Here is a 15,635-nt window from a genome sequence, read left to right as displayed (position 1 = left end):
CTCACAAACCAATTTTTCCCATAGCTTCAACTATCATTTCTCTATTTATCTCGTGGTTTTTTATTTCTATGCCTCTCAAATTTCAATGAAACTCTAAATTTATTTTTGCCATTTGAGGCAGCATATAAACATTTAAGCGCCCATGATTTGCAAAGTCCTGAACTAGGTAAAGGATGCAAAAAAAAAAAAAAAAAAAAAAGGTTCTTCCCATACGTGAGCAGTTTAAGTCTTACAGGCACCTTACTTTTTGATTTTACATCTGGTTGAAGACATGGACCCTGTCCTCTAGAAGTCCAGATAGATAATATGTAATCATGAAATAAGAGTGAACATTATCGTTGGTGTTAACAAACACAGTTATCTTCCAAATGTGAATATTTGTGTTACTTTGTCAGAGTGCAAAGCGCACACTGCTTATCTCACTACTAGACATTTCTGATCTTCCTAAGCAACAATTTAGAAGGGACACTGAGAGTATGATTATTAGTCAATAGTACCCTTTTGATTAAATGTGTTCTCATACTGATCAAGTACAATAACGCTGTTCAAGTTTATCAGGGTGTGCCCAGCCAAAGGAAAGGGTCCATGGTACTTTACCATTGTCATCGAAGCCATGGGTGATTTCATGTCCTATGACCATGCCAATACCCCCGTAGTTCAATGAGTTAGACTGATGGGCACTGAAGAAGGGGGGCTGCAGAATGCCTGCTGGGAAGACTATAAGGAAAGAAGATTGTTAAAGATGATTTGTGGCATTCTTCTCCAATGGCAGTGCTGGGCTGGGCTTTCTGCCTGCTAAGCTACTTTCCAGTTCATCAGTTTCACTTAATTGTATACAAAAGTCTTCTTGTGATGAAACAAGAGTAGGTCTTTTATGATTGATGACAACAAAGAGTTCATCCCAAAGCAGCACCATGATCTATGATTTGTAATCATGATTCACTTGTATAAGTGATACCGTATAATCACGATATGAACTCTGCTAAGATTGTTGTTTGCTCTAAGGAGTTTAGAGCTAGGGGAAATTACCATCTTCATTCAGAAGAACTTTTCCCCACTGCACATATTTGGAAGGAACAGTTATTTAATTTAAATAACTGCTTTAAAAAAAATAATAACACAAGTATTACTTTTAATGTCATCTCTAACATTTTATCCAACTATAATAGCTTGTTAAATAAACAGAACTACTCGATCGAAGGCATCGCCCAACCACATTGCCCTACGTTATTTCCCACAAGGCATCTATGGCTATTTATTTCCTTCTTCTCCGCTGTTGTCTTTCTTTTTCTTATCATCCTCACCTGCTTCAGCACCTCAAATACCAGTCCTTTGAGAATAGACACTTGTGCGCCTGTAAGTACACTTCTTTACCTGCTGAGTCCATTTGCTTTTTTGTTTGTTTGTTGTTGTTGTTGTTTTTTCACTCATTATCTCCAACACCTAAAACTAGAACGGTGCCTGGAACAAAACAGGCACTTAGGAAATATGTTGAATAGGTGAATTATCAGTGATAAATGAGAGAGCCAATGAATTTACCATGGTGTCCCAGAGACGACTAAATAAATAAATCACACTATTTTTTTTTCATGTCTACCTTGACATCTGCCTTAACTTGGCTAGACTTCTACACTTAGATGTCTCACAAACTTTAAATTTCATGTGTCAAACATCAAACTCATTCTCTTCTAAGCCATCACTCTCTTGACTTTATGTCTGCTAGTGGCATTTGAAGGGTCTCAACCACCTGGCACGACATTTTCTACTTATCTTAGACACCTATTTTTTTTTTAATTTTTTTAAATATTTGTTTATTTATTTATTTATTTATCTATTTTTACCAAGTCTTAACACAGTCTACTTAGGAAAAGACCAGGTCATGCATCTTCCTTCCAGGAGCATCTCTTCTGTTTATTTCCTCCTATCAGCCTTATTGCCATCATCCCACTTCATATTATCATTCCTCATCTTAAGAATTACTTGAGGGGCGCCTGGGTAGCTCAGAGGGTTGGGCCTCTGCCTTCGGCTCAGGTCATGATCTCAGGGTCCTGGGATCAATCCCCACATTGGGCTCTCTGGTCAGCAGGGAGCCTGCTTTCCCCTCTCTCTCTGCCTGCCTCTCTGCCTACTTGTGATCTCTCTGTCAAATAAATAAATAAATAAAATCTTAAAAAAAAAAAAAGAATTTATTTCCTACATGATCTTTCCATTTCCTGTCTCACCCAACTATAACCTATCTTAAATCTAATCCATCCTGCATCCAGATTAAAGTGTAACTCTGGTCATTATCACTCCCCTGATCCAATAAATAAATAAATAAATAAATAAATAAATAAATAAATTTTAAAAAGCCTTCCAAAGGATCGGTTTGGTGCTTTCTAATTAAATACAGCATCTTCTTTCTGACCCTTGACTCCATGGTCTTCTCTGACTTCATCTCCCTCATGCCCCCTCCTCCCCTCATAATGCTCATATTTAGCAATTTCATCTTTCATGTTTCAAAATCCTAGTATCTACTGAATTATGTTCTTAGCAAAAAAAAAAAAAAAATCTTCAGTATCAACACCCATCCATGTAAAGCCCTAAGTGATCACTATTTGGGATTCCAAGAACACAAGAGAAGTCCCTGACCTTAAGAAATCTAAGATCTAGTTCAAATAGTAGCAAATATTGTTTCTTTGTCTTTCCAGTGGGGAGAATGTGGCAGCACCTCGAATGGATTTCAAAGATAAATATTAGATGTTTATAGAAGAGACTTTAAAAACATGCTGGACAATTTAAGTGCTCTCCAGAAACTTAAAAAAAGAATCTGGAAAGTTGCCACAACATCCAAAATGACAAAATAGTTAGAAAATAAATACTGCTGTCCCTGGAGAATTTTGATGAAAGTTATACCTCACATGTAGCTGCTTGAGTTATCAACAGTGCCAAAAAATTATTTTTAGCTTAAAGTATTAAAATTATGTGCAATACTTTATTAACTTAAAGTGAATACAATCTCCCACACTATGTACTTTGATTAAAATCCACCCTATATATAAAATGTTCTTATGAAACGTGCTATCAAGACTAAACATTAACTGTAAAGATCCTACTGCTTAAATTATATCCTGATATGTCATTCTTTAGGCAAGTGATAAGATTTTTATGGCTCATATTAATTACTAGTCTTCAAGTTCAGCTTTGCCAATTATGATTTCCCCTTTTACACTGTCAGCTAAATTTCAGTGATGAGGACTTCCCCATAGCCTACTGCTGTTACTAGTAGACTTCATAACTGTTGATAACAACCAGATGCTTAGTTGCACATTTTTTATGTTCATGATTGTCAACAAGTTAGTTAATTGAATAAGTCATTAGTCCATGCCACAAAAATTTCTGTTCCTCCCTCCCTCCCATGCCCTCGCTTCCCTGGTTTGGTTTGTTAAGGCTGCAAGCAATTCAATTTCAGAATCTTTGATATAAAGGTTGAAGACATTAGGTAAGATCAATATTGGGTGGAGAAAGTTAAATATTAATTTTTACGTTAAATGGAATAAGCAGTATGTTTTGAAACATCTGCTCTTGATTTTAAAGTCTGAAAATATGACTCCTAAGAACGAGGAAGGTATCTTTAGAAAAAGTTGTTATTTCAAGGTAGTCAAACACCAGCAGGCTGAATACACTAAATGATCCACAGAAGGTTTCTGGAGTTGATGGGGCAAATGTGTGGGGAATAAGAGACAGTGAATTCATCACTTTCAGTATGCCTTTCCATCTGGGAAGGTTTTTGTTTGTTTTTTGTTTTTAAGACAAAATTTTTTTTTAAAGATTTTATTTATTTATTTGAGAGAGAGAGAGAGCGAGCGTGCACATGAGCCAGGAAAGACAAAGGAAGGAGGGGGAAGCAGACTCCCAGTCAAGCTGGGAGCCCCATGCGGGGCTTGATCCCAGGACCCTGGTATCATGCATGACCTGAGCCAAAGGCAGCCACTCAACAGACTGAGCCACCCAGGTGCCTCTGATTTTTTTAATTGACATGAAGTGGCAGGGGTGCATAAAGCTTAGAAAATAGTCTACTTGTGTGAGTTATAACAAAAAGTGATTGGAACTGAATTAAAAAGAAGAAATTATTAATATGAATAAATCCCTATATGGCAATAAAACAAATTCTTTTTTTTTTTTACCATAGCATAGCAAGGCCAAGCCCATGAGAAATTGTATGTGATCTAATTTAAATTATTTGTGTGCAGATGGAAGGGTCATTTATGAGACATATGCTATTTTTTAAAAAAAGATTTTGTTTATTTATTTGAGACAGAGAGGGAAAGAAAGAGCACAAGCTGGGGAGAGGGAGAAGCAGACTCCCCACCAGAGCAGGGAGCCTGATGTGGGGCTCCATCCCCTGACTCCAGGATCGTGACCTGCGCCAAGCGCAGATGCTTAACCAGCTGACCCACCCAGGTGCCCTGAGACATATGCTAGTCTATACCAGTTCTAATTCTGTAATGCACAATATTGAGATTAAAAGTTGTGTATCTATGTATGTAAACAGACAGGCAAACACACACACACACACACAGACACACACACACAGAGCTACAAACTCATTTCTATCAAGAAGAAAGATGGAAGTCGGGATCTTTAATTATCTTTTAGTTAAGACAATCCCCACTTTGAAGATTTAAATGAATTGTCAAAGAGAAAACGTACACATGTCAAAGATTTCTCCTCTTGCATGACACTTTCCCTTCTTCTGAACTGCTGTTATTAGCACACAAGCATATGAAAAGACATTAACAGTTTTTCAGATTTCAAATTTCTATCTGATGATTTATCTTGAGAGTCTTTAAAAGGTCTTTCTTATTAAGAATGCTTATTGTAGCCAATTCTTGATTAATCAGAGGATAACTATCTATATTGTGTGAAATGTTAGGCCACTTTTACCTTCTTTTTGCTTTTGCTGTGTGCTTCTTTGGTTTGAGGTTGTTCAGTTCAAATTGAGAACATTCCCTGTCTTCTCTGATCAGGGAATCTCTAAGGTGAACCAATTTTAAGCTGGCTCCAGGGATATGGGATCATTCAGAGCCAAACAAGGTACTGTCTTGACCTGAAGTGTGTGGATCTGCTCTAGAGAGGGACTGAAGGGATGAACATGCCAGGGTGGTCCTACAGAGGGTCTGTATGGGCCTTCTTGTTGGAATGAATCATCATCAGGTCTGATAGGATCCAGGGTCCTTCCTGAACTGGATTAAAATGAAGCTGTATCCCTTAGTCTATCCTAATACAAACAAAGGCCAGGCCGTCTCACTTTGCCTTGGAATTTCACCAAAAGGTCATTCTGCTTAAGATTCTCTCTGTTACCGTCCCCCTCACCACCCCCATACACGTGCATGAACATGCGTGCATGCTCTCTCTTTCTCAAAAAACAAAACAAAAAAAAGTGAAGCCTCATCAGAGAGAAAGGCACTTCTAAGAAAGGGTCTGAATGGTTTCTAGGAATACCTCACAAAGGATAGACTGCATGGTTCTGAGTTGATCATTAAACAGGCTCTAGTCGGAGTTTAGGTTATCATTGTACTAACTAGGAAATGTATTAGCCTAGACTTCGAGCTAATTGATTTTAAGAGGTGCACATGCCTTCTTTAGTATTTATACATTATATAAAGAAACTTTTCTGATTATTCATTTTCATGTTATCTAACAAAATAAATTCCAGATGGATTAAAAGAGTTACTCCAAAAATAAAGACCATAAAAATACTAGAAGAAAATGTAGATAGTTTCTTACTTTAACTCTTCCTAGGTTTAAAAGCAATGGGGAAAGCTATAATCAATCTTTAAAATAAAACAAGGGTTATAATTTCATAAAATTCGTTTTTAGCCAATGATAAAAAAATCTTTCAGGGTTTTTCATCATTTCTAATCTAATTAGTAACAGAGCTCAAGAAAAACAAGGCTCAGGGCAGACTCTAAAATAAACTCTGAGATGTTTATTTTAGAATAATGCTGAAATTATCTTCCCTTTTGATTCTTGACCACACTTAGAAATGAAGGGCTGGACTTCGTGTAACTGGAGAAATTGACTAACCAACTTCTGTTTAGTACAACTTTGGTAGTACTGAATCTGTTTGGTGCCTTTCTAAGTATTTAAAATCCTTGGGGGGAAAAATGGGTCCATCTATGTAATACTTAAGAAAGAATTTAAAAATCTCAAGGTCTTCCTAGGAAGACAATCAAGATACCTTTGTTATAGTAAGCCATTTAGTTATATCCCTTCACTCATTTATTAGTTTTTACACAGATTCCTACAATACTACTCTTACTGAACATTTTTTTTCTTTTTTGATTAAAAGTAATCAAGTAAATGTAATTTTACATGGTTCAACCTAATATAACCAACGTTTCAAATTTCTGAGAAATTTGGAGTTGTCTAGAGAAACAGGTGATACAGATCAGGACCATCCCCACCAGAGCCAGCGTACAAAATTGCCAGGAGAACCGGATCTCTGCAAAGCCGGTTCTTGGAACCTTAAACTCCTTTAAGATTCTGATGCTTAGAGTGTCCTACAGTCAATATAACTTTATGGAGCTATAAGAGATGTTTAAAAAGTTTTTAGAAATAAAATAAAAGCACTTAGACATCAGATAAACCACTTAGCCACAAATGAGAACATTACAAAAGAAAGAAAACCACTTATGTAATTTGTACTGATTTAAAATTTGCTATTATAGTGGAAAGAGGTACATGGATGCATTTACTTTCAAGGAGTACCTTCAATAAAGCAATCACTCAGCCTCAGCTGTGCTTTTATGGGGAGCACCAAAAACTGGTCATGCAATCAACGCACTACAACTTGGTAACAACAGAGAATTATTGAAGAATTATTTAGGAATAGGCCTTACCTATCTGATTTCTTCCTGAAGAATAAAATGCATTGACTACAGCTGCTCCACTTATCCACCTATGGAAAACATAAGAACTCGTTACAAATTATACTATTAGTATCCGATTCAATCGCCGCGCCACCACAAAAGCATTATTACTATTCCAAGACCAATCTGAACTTTCTGATTGAAATATGATCAACAAACTAAAATTAGCTCACTAGGTGAGCCATCTTGTTCGAAAGTATTTCTACTTCTTGAAAAATCAGAATGTATCCATGTCTGCCGTCCATTACCTCACTTGTATGAATTTTTCTGGAGGCATCTCATAGTACAAAACCCATTCAGAAGCACCTTTTTGGAAATTGCAAATGGACTGACATCATATTGAAATATGTTTACCTTTCTGTTTCTTTTTTTTTTTTTAAGATTTTATTTATTTATTTGAGAGAGAGACAGTGAGAGAGAGCATGAGCGAGAAGGTCAGAGGGAGAAGCAGACTCCCCATGGAGCTGGGAGCCCAATGCGGGGTTCGATCCCAGGACTCTGGGATCATGACCTGAGCCGAAGGCAGTCGTCCAACCAACTGAGCCACCCAGGCATCCCTACCTTTATGTTTCTAATACTAGGTAACTATACCAACCATTCTGGAGTATTTGACAGGATATTGAACTACAAGTTGTTAAAACTTCAGATTCAAGTTTAATTTTTTTTTAAAATTTCCTAGTTTATTTAGACACTGAGATAGTGTCTAAATAAGGTATTTAGTTGCAGGTAATCTGCCTCTGACTACTGCCATCTTAAATTATTTTCTTTTAATGCAGCGTTCCAGCTAATTAAGCAAAGGCATGCTTTTGTATGATGACTGCAAAATGAAATCCAGGTGGTTCTGAAGTAGGTTTGTCTGCCTGTCTGTCTGTGTAGGTGCCAATGTTCCCATGTCTTTCTGCTCAGATGTTATGATGACTGTATAACAAGAATCATTGTTGGAATATTAATCAGCCTTAAAAAAGAGTTAGATCGTGCTGTTTGTGGCAATATGGATGAACCTAGAGAGTATTATGCTAAGGGAAAGATGTCGGGTAGAGAAAAGCAAATAACACGTGATTTCACTTCCACATGGAATCTAAAAAGCAAAACAAATGAACAATCAAAAAGCAAAACACACTCATAAATACAGAGAACAAACTGGTGATTGTCGGAGAGGAGGGGCGTGGGGGCATGAGCAAAATGGGTGAAGGAGAGTGAGAGGTACAGACTTCCAGTTATGGAATGAATAAGTCACCGGGATGAAAGGTAGAGCATAGGGAATCTAGTCAGTGCTATTATAATAGGGTTGTATAATGACCACACTTGTGATGTGCATAGACAGAGTTGTGAAATCACTATGTTGTACACCTGAAACTAATGTAACACTGTATGTCAATGTACTTCAATAAAATAAAAAATGAAATCATTGTTAAGCCCTTTTTTTTGCAACAGGAGTAATACCCCCATCTTAATAGAACATTACATATATCTCTATACAGTCATTGAAAAATGGATAATACGTGACTTCAGATAACCGCTTAAATGTCAGCACACCTGCATACACTTAAAACAATCCTATATTATTAGCTAATGGCTTCATTGTACTTACATCACTTTCAGGACAACAATTAATGGGCAATTATTATCCTATTTATGGAAGGAGTTTACAGTAATCAGTACAATGAGATTAAATTAGAACAGTTTCCAGACCCTGCTTTGCAAGGTAAGCAAGACAAAGTCAGCTGCCCAAGTCAGCACTTCAGCTATAATTTCTGTAACTATTGTAGGATGTCAGATTTGAGTCCTATTTTGATCTCTTAAAAAGAACCAAGAGAGAGCCATATATAACAACTGTCTGATAAATTCTAATTAAGTATGGGCTTCATCTCTAATAACATGATGAAGATGTTCATATAAAAAAATTGGGGAATTAATGGGGTGCCTGGGTGGCTCAGTGGGTTAAAGCCTCTGCCTTTGGCTCAGGTCAAGATCCCAGGGTCCTGGGATCAAGTCTTGCATTGGGCTCTCTGCTCAGCAGGGAACCTGCTTCCCCCCCGTCCCCCTCTGCCTGCCTCTCTGCCAACTTGTGATCTCTGTCTGTCAAATAAATAAATAAAATCTTTTTCTAAAAATTGGGGAATTAAAAAATATCCAGGTAGCACTTCTGTAAATTTTTCTTCTGAAAGAAAGTAAGTTTGACGACAGAGGTAGATGGTCGATCAATGCTGTATCTTTAGTTCGATGTCACTGTCATTCTAAATAGAGAAAAACGTTTTCGAAAAGGATGGTGTGACTGATGTATCATTTGTCCCAATTTCATCACAGCTGAGTCATCACTATTTTAATTCCTTGCAGGTTGAGGATTACAAGCATATAATTGTATTTATTTTATTATTGTATTTATTTTAATTCAACTCCACTCGATTTCCACATGATTTGGGACGACTCACAATAAAAACATGCAAACCCGGGGGTGTTAAGACTAAAATCAAGAGATGCGTAACTAAACAGAACAAGTAGATTTTGTTTGTGTGACCAAAGAGTATTACAAAAGGAAATACTTATATAAGTAAAATCATGCTAAGGAAAATTGATTTTTCAGAACTATGTTTACCTATATTCACACAGGTATCACAATTCAGGTTCAACTATGGTTCTAAATTGTCTGGCAGGGGGACAAAATGGACAATGGGCTCAGGCTACCCCTGAGGACAATGAGCATTCCTTACAGGGACTCCTTTTTGTCCTCAAAAATTCTGATAGCAAATATGGCAGTAGATCTGATGCGTAAATAGCTTAAAATTATTAACTTTAATTGTTATAAAATTGATTTAATGTGTTTCCAGGTCTCAGTTGTTTTAAGACTCAGTTTCCCAATTATGAACTGATTTAGTAACAATATACTCCGCATGGACTTTTGCGGCAATCCCAAATAACATGCCAACTGCTTTGTTCTGAACTCATGCACATGCTAAAAACGAAAGACAAAACGTGCCAATCCAAAATGCTTTCTCAAACTAAGTAGACTGCAGAGGGAAGGAGTTAGATATATGAAACTATTGTTTCAGACAGCGGCAGAACTCAAAAACACGGCGTGATGATGTTTATATACTCTTCTCGTGTTTATTCCTTTTGTAAAAATAAATGTCATACCTTTGTTTTAGTGCTTTTCTGCTCTTCTGTTACATTCTGTGAGGGGTTTAAGATTGCATTTTGATTCATGTTTATAACTTTGCAGGAGGGAGTGTTTTACATATTAAAATGTCCATGGTGAATTATATTTTAAGAAAATACGTAGCTATTTATGATCACAGAGCTCTCAAATAAAATTAGAATTACGACGGTTAGTTTCATGGAGCACTAGTGTGTAGTGTTTGCCGTTTCTTCCTTGAGAACTTTCACAATGCACCGTCAGACCACCCCCGAGTGATTACCCAGATTCAAAAGCACAGGGTATACTGTTCCTGGGAATGATAGGAGCCTGAATACTGTGTTCAGACCATTACATCTTTTTTTTTTTTTAAGATTTATTTATTTATTTGAGAGAGAGAGAGACTAAGCATGCATGTGAGCGAGGGGAGGGAAAGAGAGAATCCTTAAGCAGACTCCCTGCTGAGTGGGGAGCCAGGACACAGGGCTCAATCCCAGGACCCTGAGTTCATGACCTGAGCCAAAACCAAGTCAGATGCTTAATGGACTGATCCATCCAGGTGCCCCTGGATCACTACATCTTAAATAAAATGATGATTACAGCTAGAGGTTCAATGTCTAATACATCTGGCCAGTTGTGAAATATTTCACTATGTTAAAGTGAAAGCTAAACCAGAGCAAAGAAAATACTTTTCAAGTTAAATGGTGATGTAACAAAAACTGCAAGTTACTCTGATTTGGATCAGCCTCAAAGTTTCAGGAGAAGCTCATTTAAGGGACACAGAAATTTGATTGGGGAATAGCAACACAGAAAAGAGAAAATGCTCAACAGAAGAGAAAACAAAATGGTGGTGATTCTTGCCTGAAAATACCAGACTCTGCAGGTCACCTGAAAATACCTTTCAAAGTCCAGACCAGAGCCAGACACTAGCAGCCTCCCGGAACAGGAACTGGGCCAGAAAGATGAAATAGTACCCTGTTCTTTGATGTTTCTTCCAAATCTCTGTGTATAGGGGCTTGGGTGTGTATGGTATTCAGTACAGAGTAGGAAAGCAAGAAAGAGGAAAACTTAATTTTTAATTTTGGAGCCGTAATTTTGTCAGGTGACTTGATGCTTGTTTGGGGGCATTCCACAGAACAAAGCAGCAGTATGGTTCTCAAAGCCGAAAAGTGTGGATAGGAAACACGACTGAAATATCCTTGAGAGGGGGACCAGGTGTTTCTCTTCTAACTCTTATTACCCTGAAGAAGCCAGGCAGTGAGGAAAGGAAAGCATAAAGACATCATTTTTATAGCAAGGAGGAAAGGCAGACGTGGACAGCCTGATCCTCCAGCCTTTTGAATGTAATAAACCCACCGGATTGCAAAAGCACCTGGAGTGAAACTCCTCTTTCACCCGCTCATGTATAACTTTCAGACTTAAAACAACAAAACGGTTAATGCCCCTTTCCCTGAAAGTGTTCGGTTTCCCAGCATCTAGTGGTCCCAGAGCAACTCCTTCAAAATCAGCGGTACCAAACAATGGTTTTCTCTATTTTCCTCAAGTACTCCTGGAAAGGAGAATTCTCATTTTGAAACCACAGTAACCACTGTAACCCTTTACATTTATTCATTTTCTCTGACCAAGCCTTCGGAGCGTCCCGGATACCATCATTCATCTTTCAAAGCAGTCACAGAAGACAGATGACAATTTCAGTTTTCAGGTATAGAAACTAAGGCACAACATGCTTTTCTGACCTTTTCCTAATACACTTACACGCGAAGTGATTCTACTCGGAAAGGAGTATGTAAACTAAAGGGAAAGGGGAGCTTCTCATCTTCCATTACAACCCCCTACTTCTGAGCTGTTGATCTGTGCATATAAAATTTCAGGACCATGATGAACGCCATTGCCAAAGTCTTTAAAAATGTAAGTACTTGGGGGGGGGTGGGGTTATGGATATTGGGGAGGGTATGTGCTATGGTGAGTGCTGTGAAGTGTGTAAACCTGGCGATTCGCAGACCTGTACCCCTGGGGATAAAAATATATGTTTATAAAAAATAAAATAAAAAAAAATGTAAGTACTTTTCATTTACTTATCTTCAATACGCACAACTCACTTTTATTTAGGTACACTAGCAATGAACAATCCAAAAAGGAATTAAGAAAACAATCCCATCTACAGTACTACTAAGAAGACTAAAACATTTTGGCATTAAATTTTACAAAAGACGTGCAAGAAGTGGATGCTGGAAACTACAAAACACCATGGAAAGAAATTAAGACTTTAAAACGCAGAAAAGATATACTGCTTTCATGGATCAGAAACCTTATTTTTTTTTAATTGAGGAAAAATTAATATATAACATTATATTAGTTTCAGGTATATAATAGAATGCTTTGATATTTGTATACACTGCAAAATGACCATTACAATAAATCCAGTTGCCAGTCACCACACAAAGTTATGAACTTTTTTCCCCCTTTTTCTTGTGGTAATTTTTACGCTCTTGGCAACTTTCAAATATGCACCGCACACTATTGACTATAATCAGCATGCTGTACATTTTCCCTGTGACTAATTATCTTATAACTAGACATTTGTACCTCTTGATCCCTTTGAGTCTATTACCCATCTCCAGCTGTCCTCTGTGCTGGCAAGCTCCATTCTGTTCTATGTATCCATGAGCTTTGTTTGTGCATTTGTTTTTTAGATGTTGCATATCAGAGAAATCAAACAGTATTTGCTTCTCTCTGTCTACCTCATTTCCCTTAGCGTAATACCATCAAATTCCATCCACGTTGCCAGAAATGGCAAGATTTCGCTCATTTTTATGGCTGAGTAATTTTCCACTGTGTGTGTGCATGTGTGTAGATGATGTATATGTATAAATATACACATTCATACACATATATGTACCACATATCCTTTTTTTTTTAAGATTTTATTTATTGAACAGAGAGAGATCATAAGTGGACAGAGAGACAAGCAGAGAGAGAGAGAGGAGGAAGCAGGCTCCCTGCGGAGCAGAGAGCCCGATGTGGGACTCGATCCCAGGACCCTGAGATCATGACCTGAGCTGAAGGCAGAGGCTTAACCCACTGAGCCACCTAGGTGCCCCGTACCACATCTTCTTTATCCACTCACCCATCAATGAACACTTAGGTTGCTTCCACATCTTAGCTCTTCTAAATAAAGCTGCCATACATACATGGGTGCATATATCTGTCTACACTAGTATTATTATTTTCTTTGAATAAATACCAAAATTGGAATTTCTGTGTCATATGGTAGAGTTCCATTTATATTTTTAGGAAGCTCCATACTGTCTTCCATAGTTGCTATACCAATTTACACTTCTACTAATTCCACTACTAGTGCATGAGCGTTCCCCTGCCAGCACTTGCTGTTTTTTCATCATTTCATTTCCGTCATTTCAACATCAACAACTTATTGTTTTAATCATCATTCTAACAGGTGTGAGGTAATATCTAATTAGGATTGATTTGCATTTCCCTGGTTAGTAACATTGAGCGTCATTTCATGTGCCTGTTAGCCATGTTGTAGGTCTTGTTTGGGAAAATGTTTATTCAGATGCCCTGCCTATTTTTTTATTGGATTGTGTGTATATACATACACATGCAAAAACACACATATAAATAATTGTGTGTGTATTTTGGATATTAACCTCTTATTGGATATATGATTTGCAAATATATTCTCCCATTTAGTAGGTGACTTTTTGTTGTTTTAATGGTTTCCTTTGCAGAAGGTTTTAGTTTGATATTGTCTTTGCTTTTGGAGTCGGAGCCAAGAAAATCATTCCCAAGACCAATGTCAAGGAACTACTGCCTAGGCTTTTTGATAAGGATTGCACTGAACCTGTTGATTGCTTTGGTAATACGGACATTTTAACATGATTAATTCTTCCCATCCAGGAGCATGGAATATCTTTCCACTTATTTGTGTCATCTTCAATTTCTGACAGCCATGTCTTTTCAGTATACAGGCCTTTCACCTCCATTTCTCTCCTGAGTTTGGTGAATGTCTTTATGACCACTACTTTTAACTCTTTATCAGATAACTTACTTAACTTCATTTCAACTGAGATTTTTTTCCCTGAGGTCTTAACTTGTTCTTTCATTGGAACATATTTCTCTAATTTCTCATTTTGTTTGACGCTGTTTGTTTCTATGTATTAGGCAAAAAACTGTTGAAGGAGTGGTCTTGTGTAGGAGAGGAACCTTATCTTTCAACTTTGCCCTAGGTCTTTGTTGTCTTCCAACCTTTGTAATTATGAAAGCAACTTGATTTATTCTTCATAGATCCCAGTTGTTGATGGTGTGCCAAGACTTGTCAGTGCTCCAAAGGGAGGAATCTTATTTAGTACCCAGTTTCAGGTTGATGGGAAGACCCTCAGCAGCAATTTCTAAAGTGTGCAAGTATATACAGTTTTGAGGGACAAATAATCATAAATCCTGCTGGCCTCCAGACCAAGTGATCTGCAGGTGTCTTTGGGATACAATTATAAAAACTGGGATTCCAGAAAAGTGTGTAAGCTCCTTTTGGGGAAGTACTGGGGAGATGTAGTAGAGGCCGAGGGAGAGCAAAAAGATGGTGACCCCCAGCCTACATTCTCTGTGAGCACCTCCACAGCCTCTAGATTTGTGGCAAACTTGAAGTCTGCCCCTTAGACTGAAGCTCCAGGATAAGAAAATGGGTCTTTTTCCATAGGAATACTGGAGGTGTGTTTCAATCTTTGGTCTATGTAGTGCCCTGGGGTGGTTGCCTACCAAAAACCATCCCTCAAACTGTTACAGTCCTATGGAATCCAGGAACACAAGCCCCTTGGCCACCAGAGCCAGCTAATTAAAGAACACCTCTGTGTATACTGTGTCTGGCTTTGGCAAAGCAGTAGAATGGCACTCTGAGATAGGCTAACAAGGCATAGCTGAGGCCCCTAGTGTATGCTATCAAGGTAGAGAGAGAGCAAAACTGGCACCAACCCACGCCTCTGTCCCCACAGAGTCCCAACAGGCCCATGCCCTCTGATAGATGTGGTAAGATTAGCAAATGAATTTCCTTCACATAGAGTCTAGGCCCTTTTCAATCTTCTACTATAGTGCTGATCCCTGGAGAGAACTGAGTCTGCAGGTGAGCCCTTTAAGGGTCCTATCTCCATTCCCTCCAGCCCTTTGCACCTCTTGGATTTGAATCCCATTAGTTTTCACAGCCAATATCTTTCCACTGCAGGTCCCACGGGCTGAGCTGCCTGATGTGGGAAACAAACCCCTCATGCCTCAGGAAGAAGCTCTGGCTTTATGAGATCCCTCCTGATTGGGGGTCACCGCCAGGATGGGTTTTTGGCAAGATCACGTATCTCCCTCTCCCATCCATCTCAGTTTGGGCCTTTTACTGTTTGTCATGAAGAAGCTGTCCAGCTAGTTTCCAGGTCTTCCACATGCAGCTGTAGATTCAGTGTGTCTATGGAAAGAGGGGAGTTCAGCAGGATCTTCCTAAGCCACCATCTTGGACCGCCCCTTTGAAAGTGCTCCTTTTAAAACTGCTTCATGGGGGCGCCTGGGTGGCTCAGTGGGTTGGGCCGCTG

The 15,635-nt window shown here is 38.2% G+C and overlaps 1 protein-coding gene across 1 annotated transcript in view; it reads right to left on the bottom strand.

The window, feature by feature from the left end:
• The window catches only part of MME (membrane metalloendopeptidase), a 105,711-nt gene that overhangs the window by 20,971 nt on the left and 69,105 nt on the right, over nucleotides 1–15,635 (bottom strand). Inside the window, 2 exon segments of the mRNA XM_053447847.1 lie at nucleotides 598–717; nucleotides 6,885–6,943. Coding sequence (XP_053303822.1) covers nucleotides 598–717; nucleotides 6,885–6,943 — 179 coding nt within the window.

Source organism: Lutra lutra, chromosome 1 (assembly GCF_902655055.1).
Source record: "Lutra lutra chromosome 1, mLutLut1.2, whole genome shotgun sequence".
Lineage (NCBI taxonomy): Eukaryota > Metazoa > Chordata > Mammalia > Carnivora > Mustelidae > Lutra > Lutra lutra.
The sequence above is the reverse complement of the archived record's forward strand: the minus strand, read 5'-3'. Positions and strand labels throughout refer to the sequence as shown.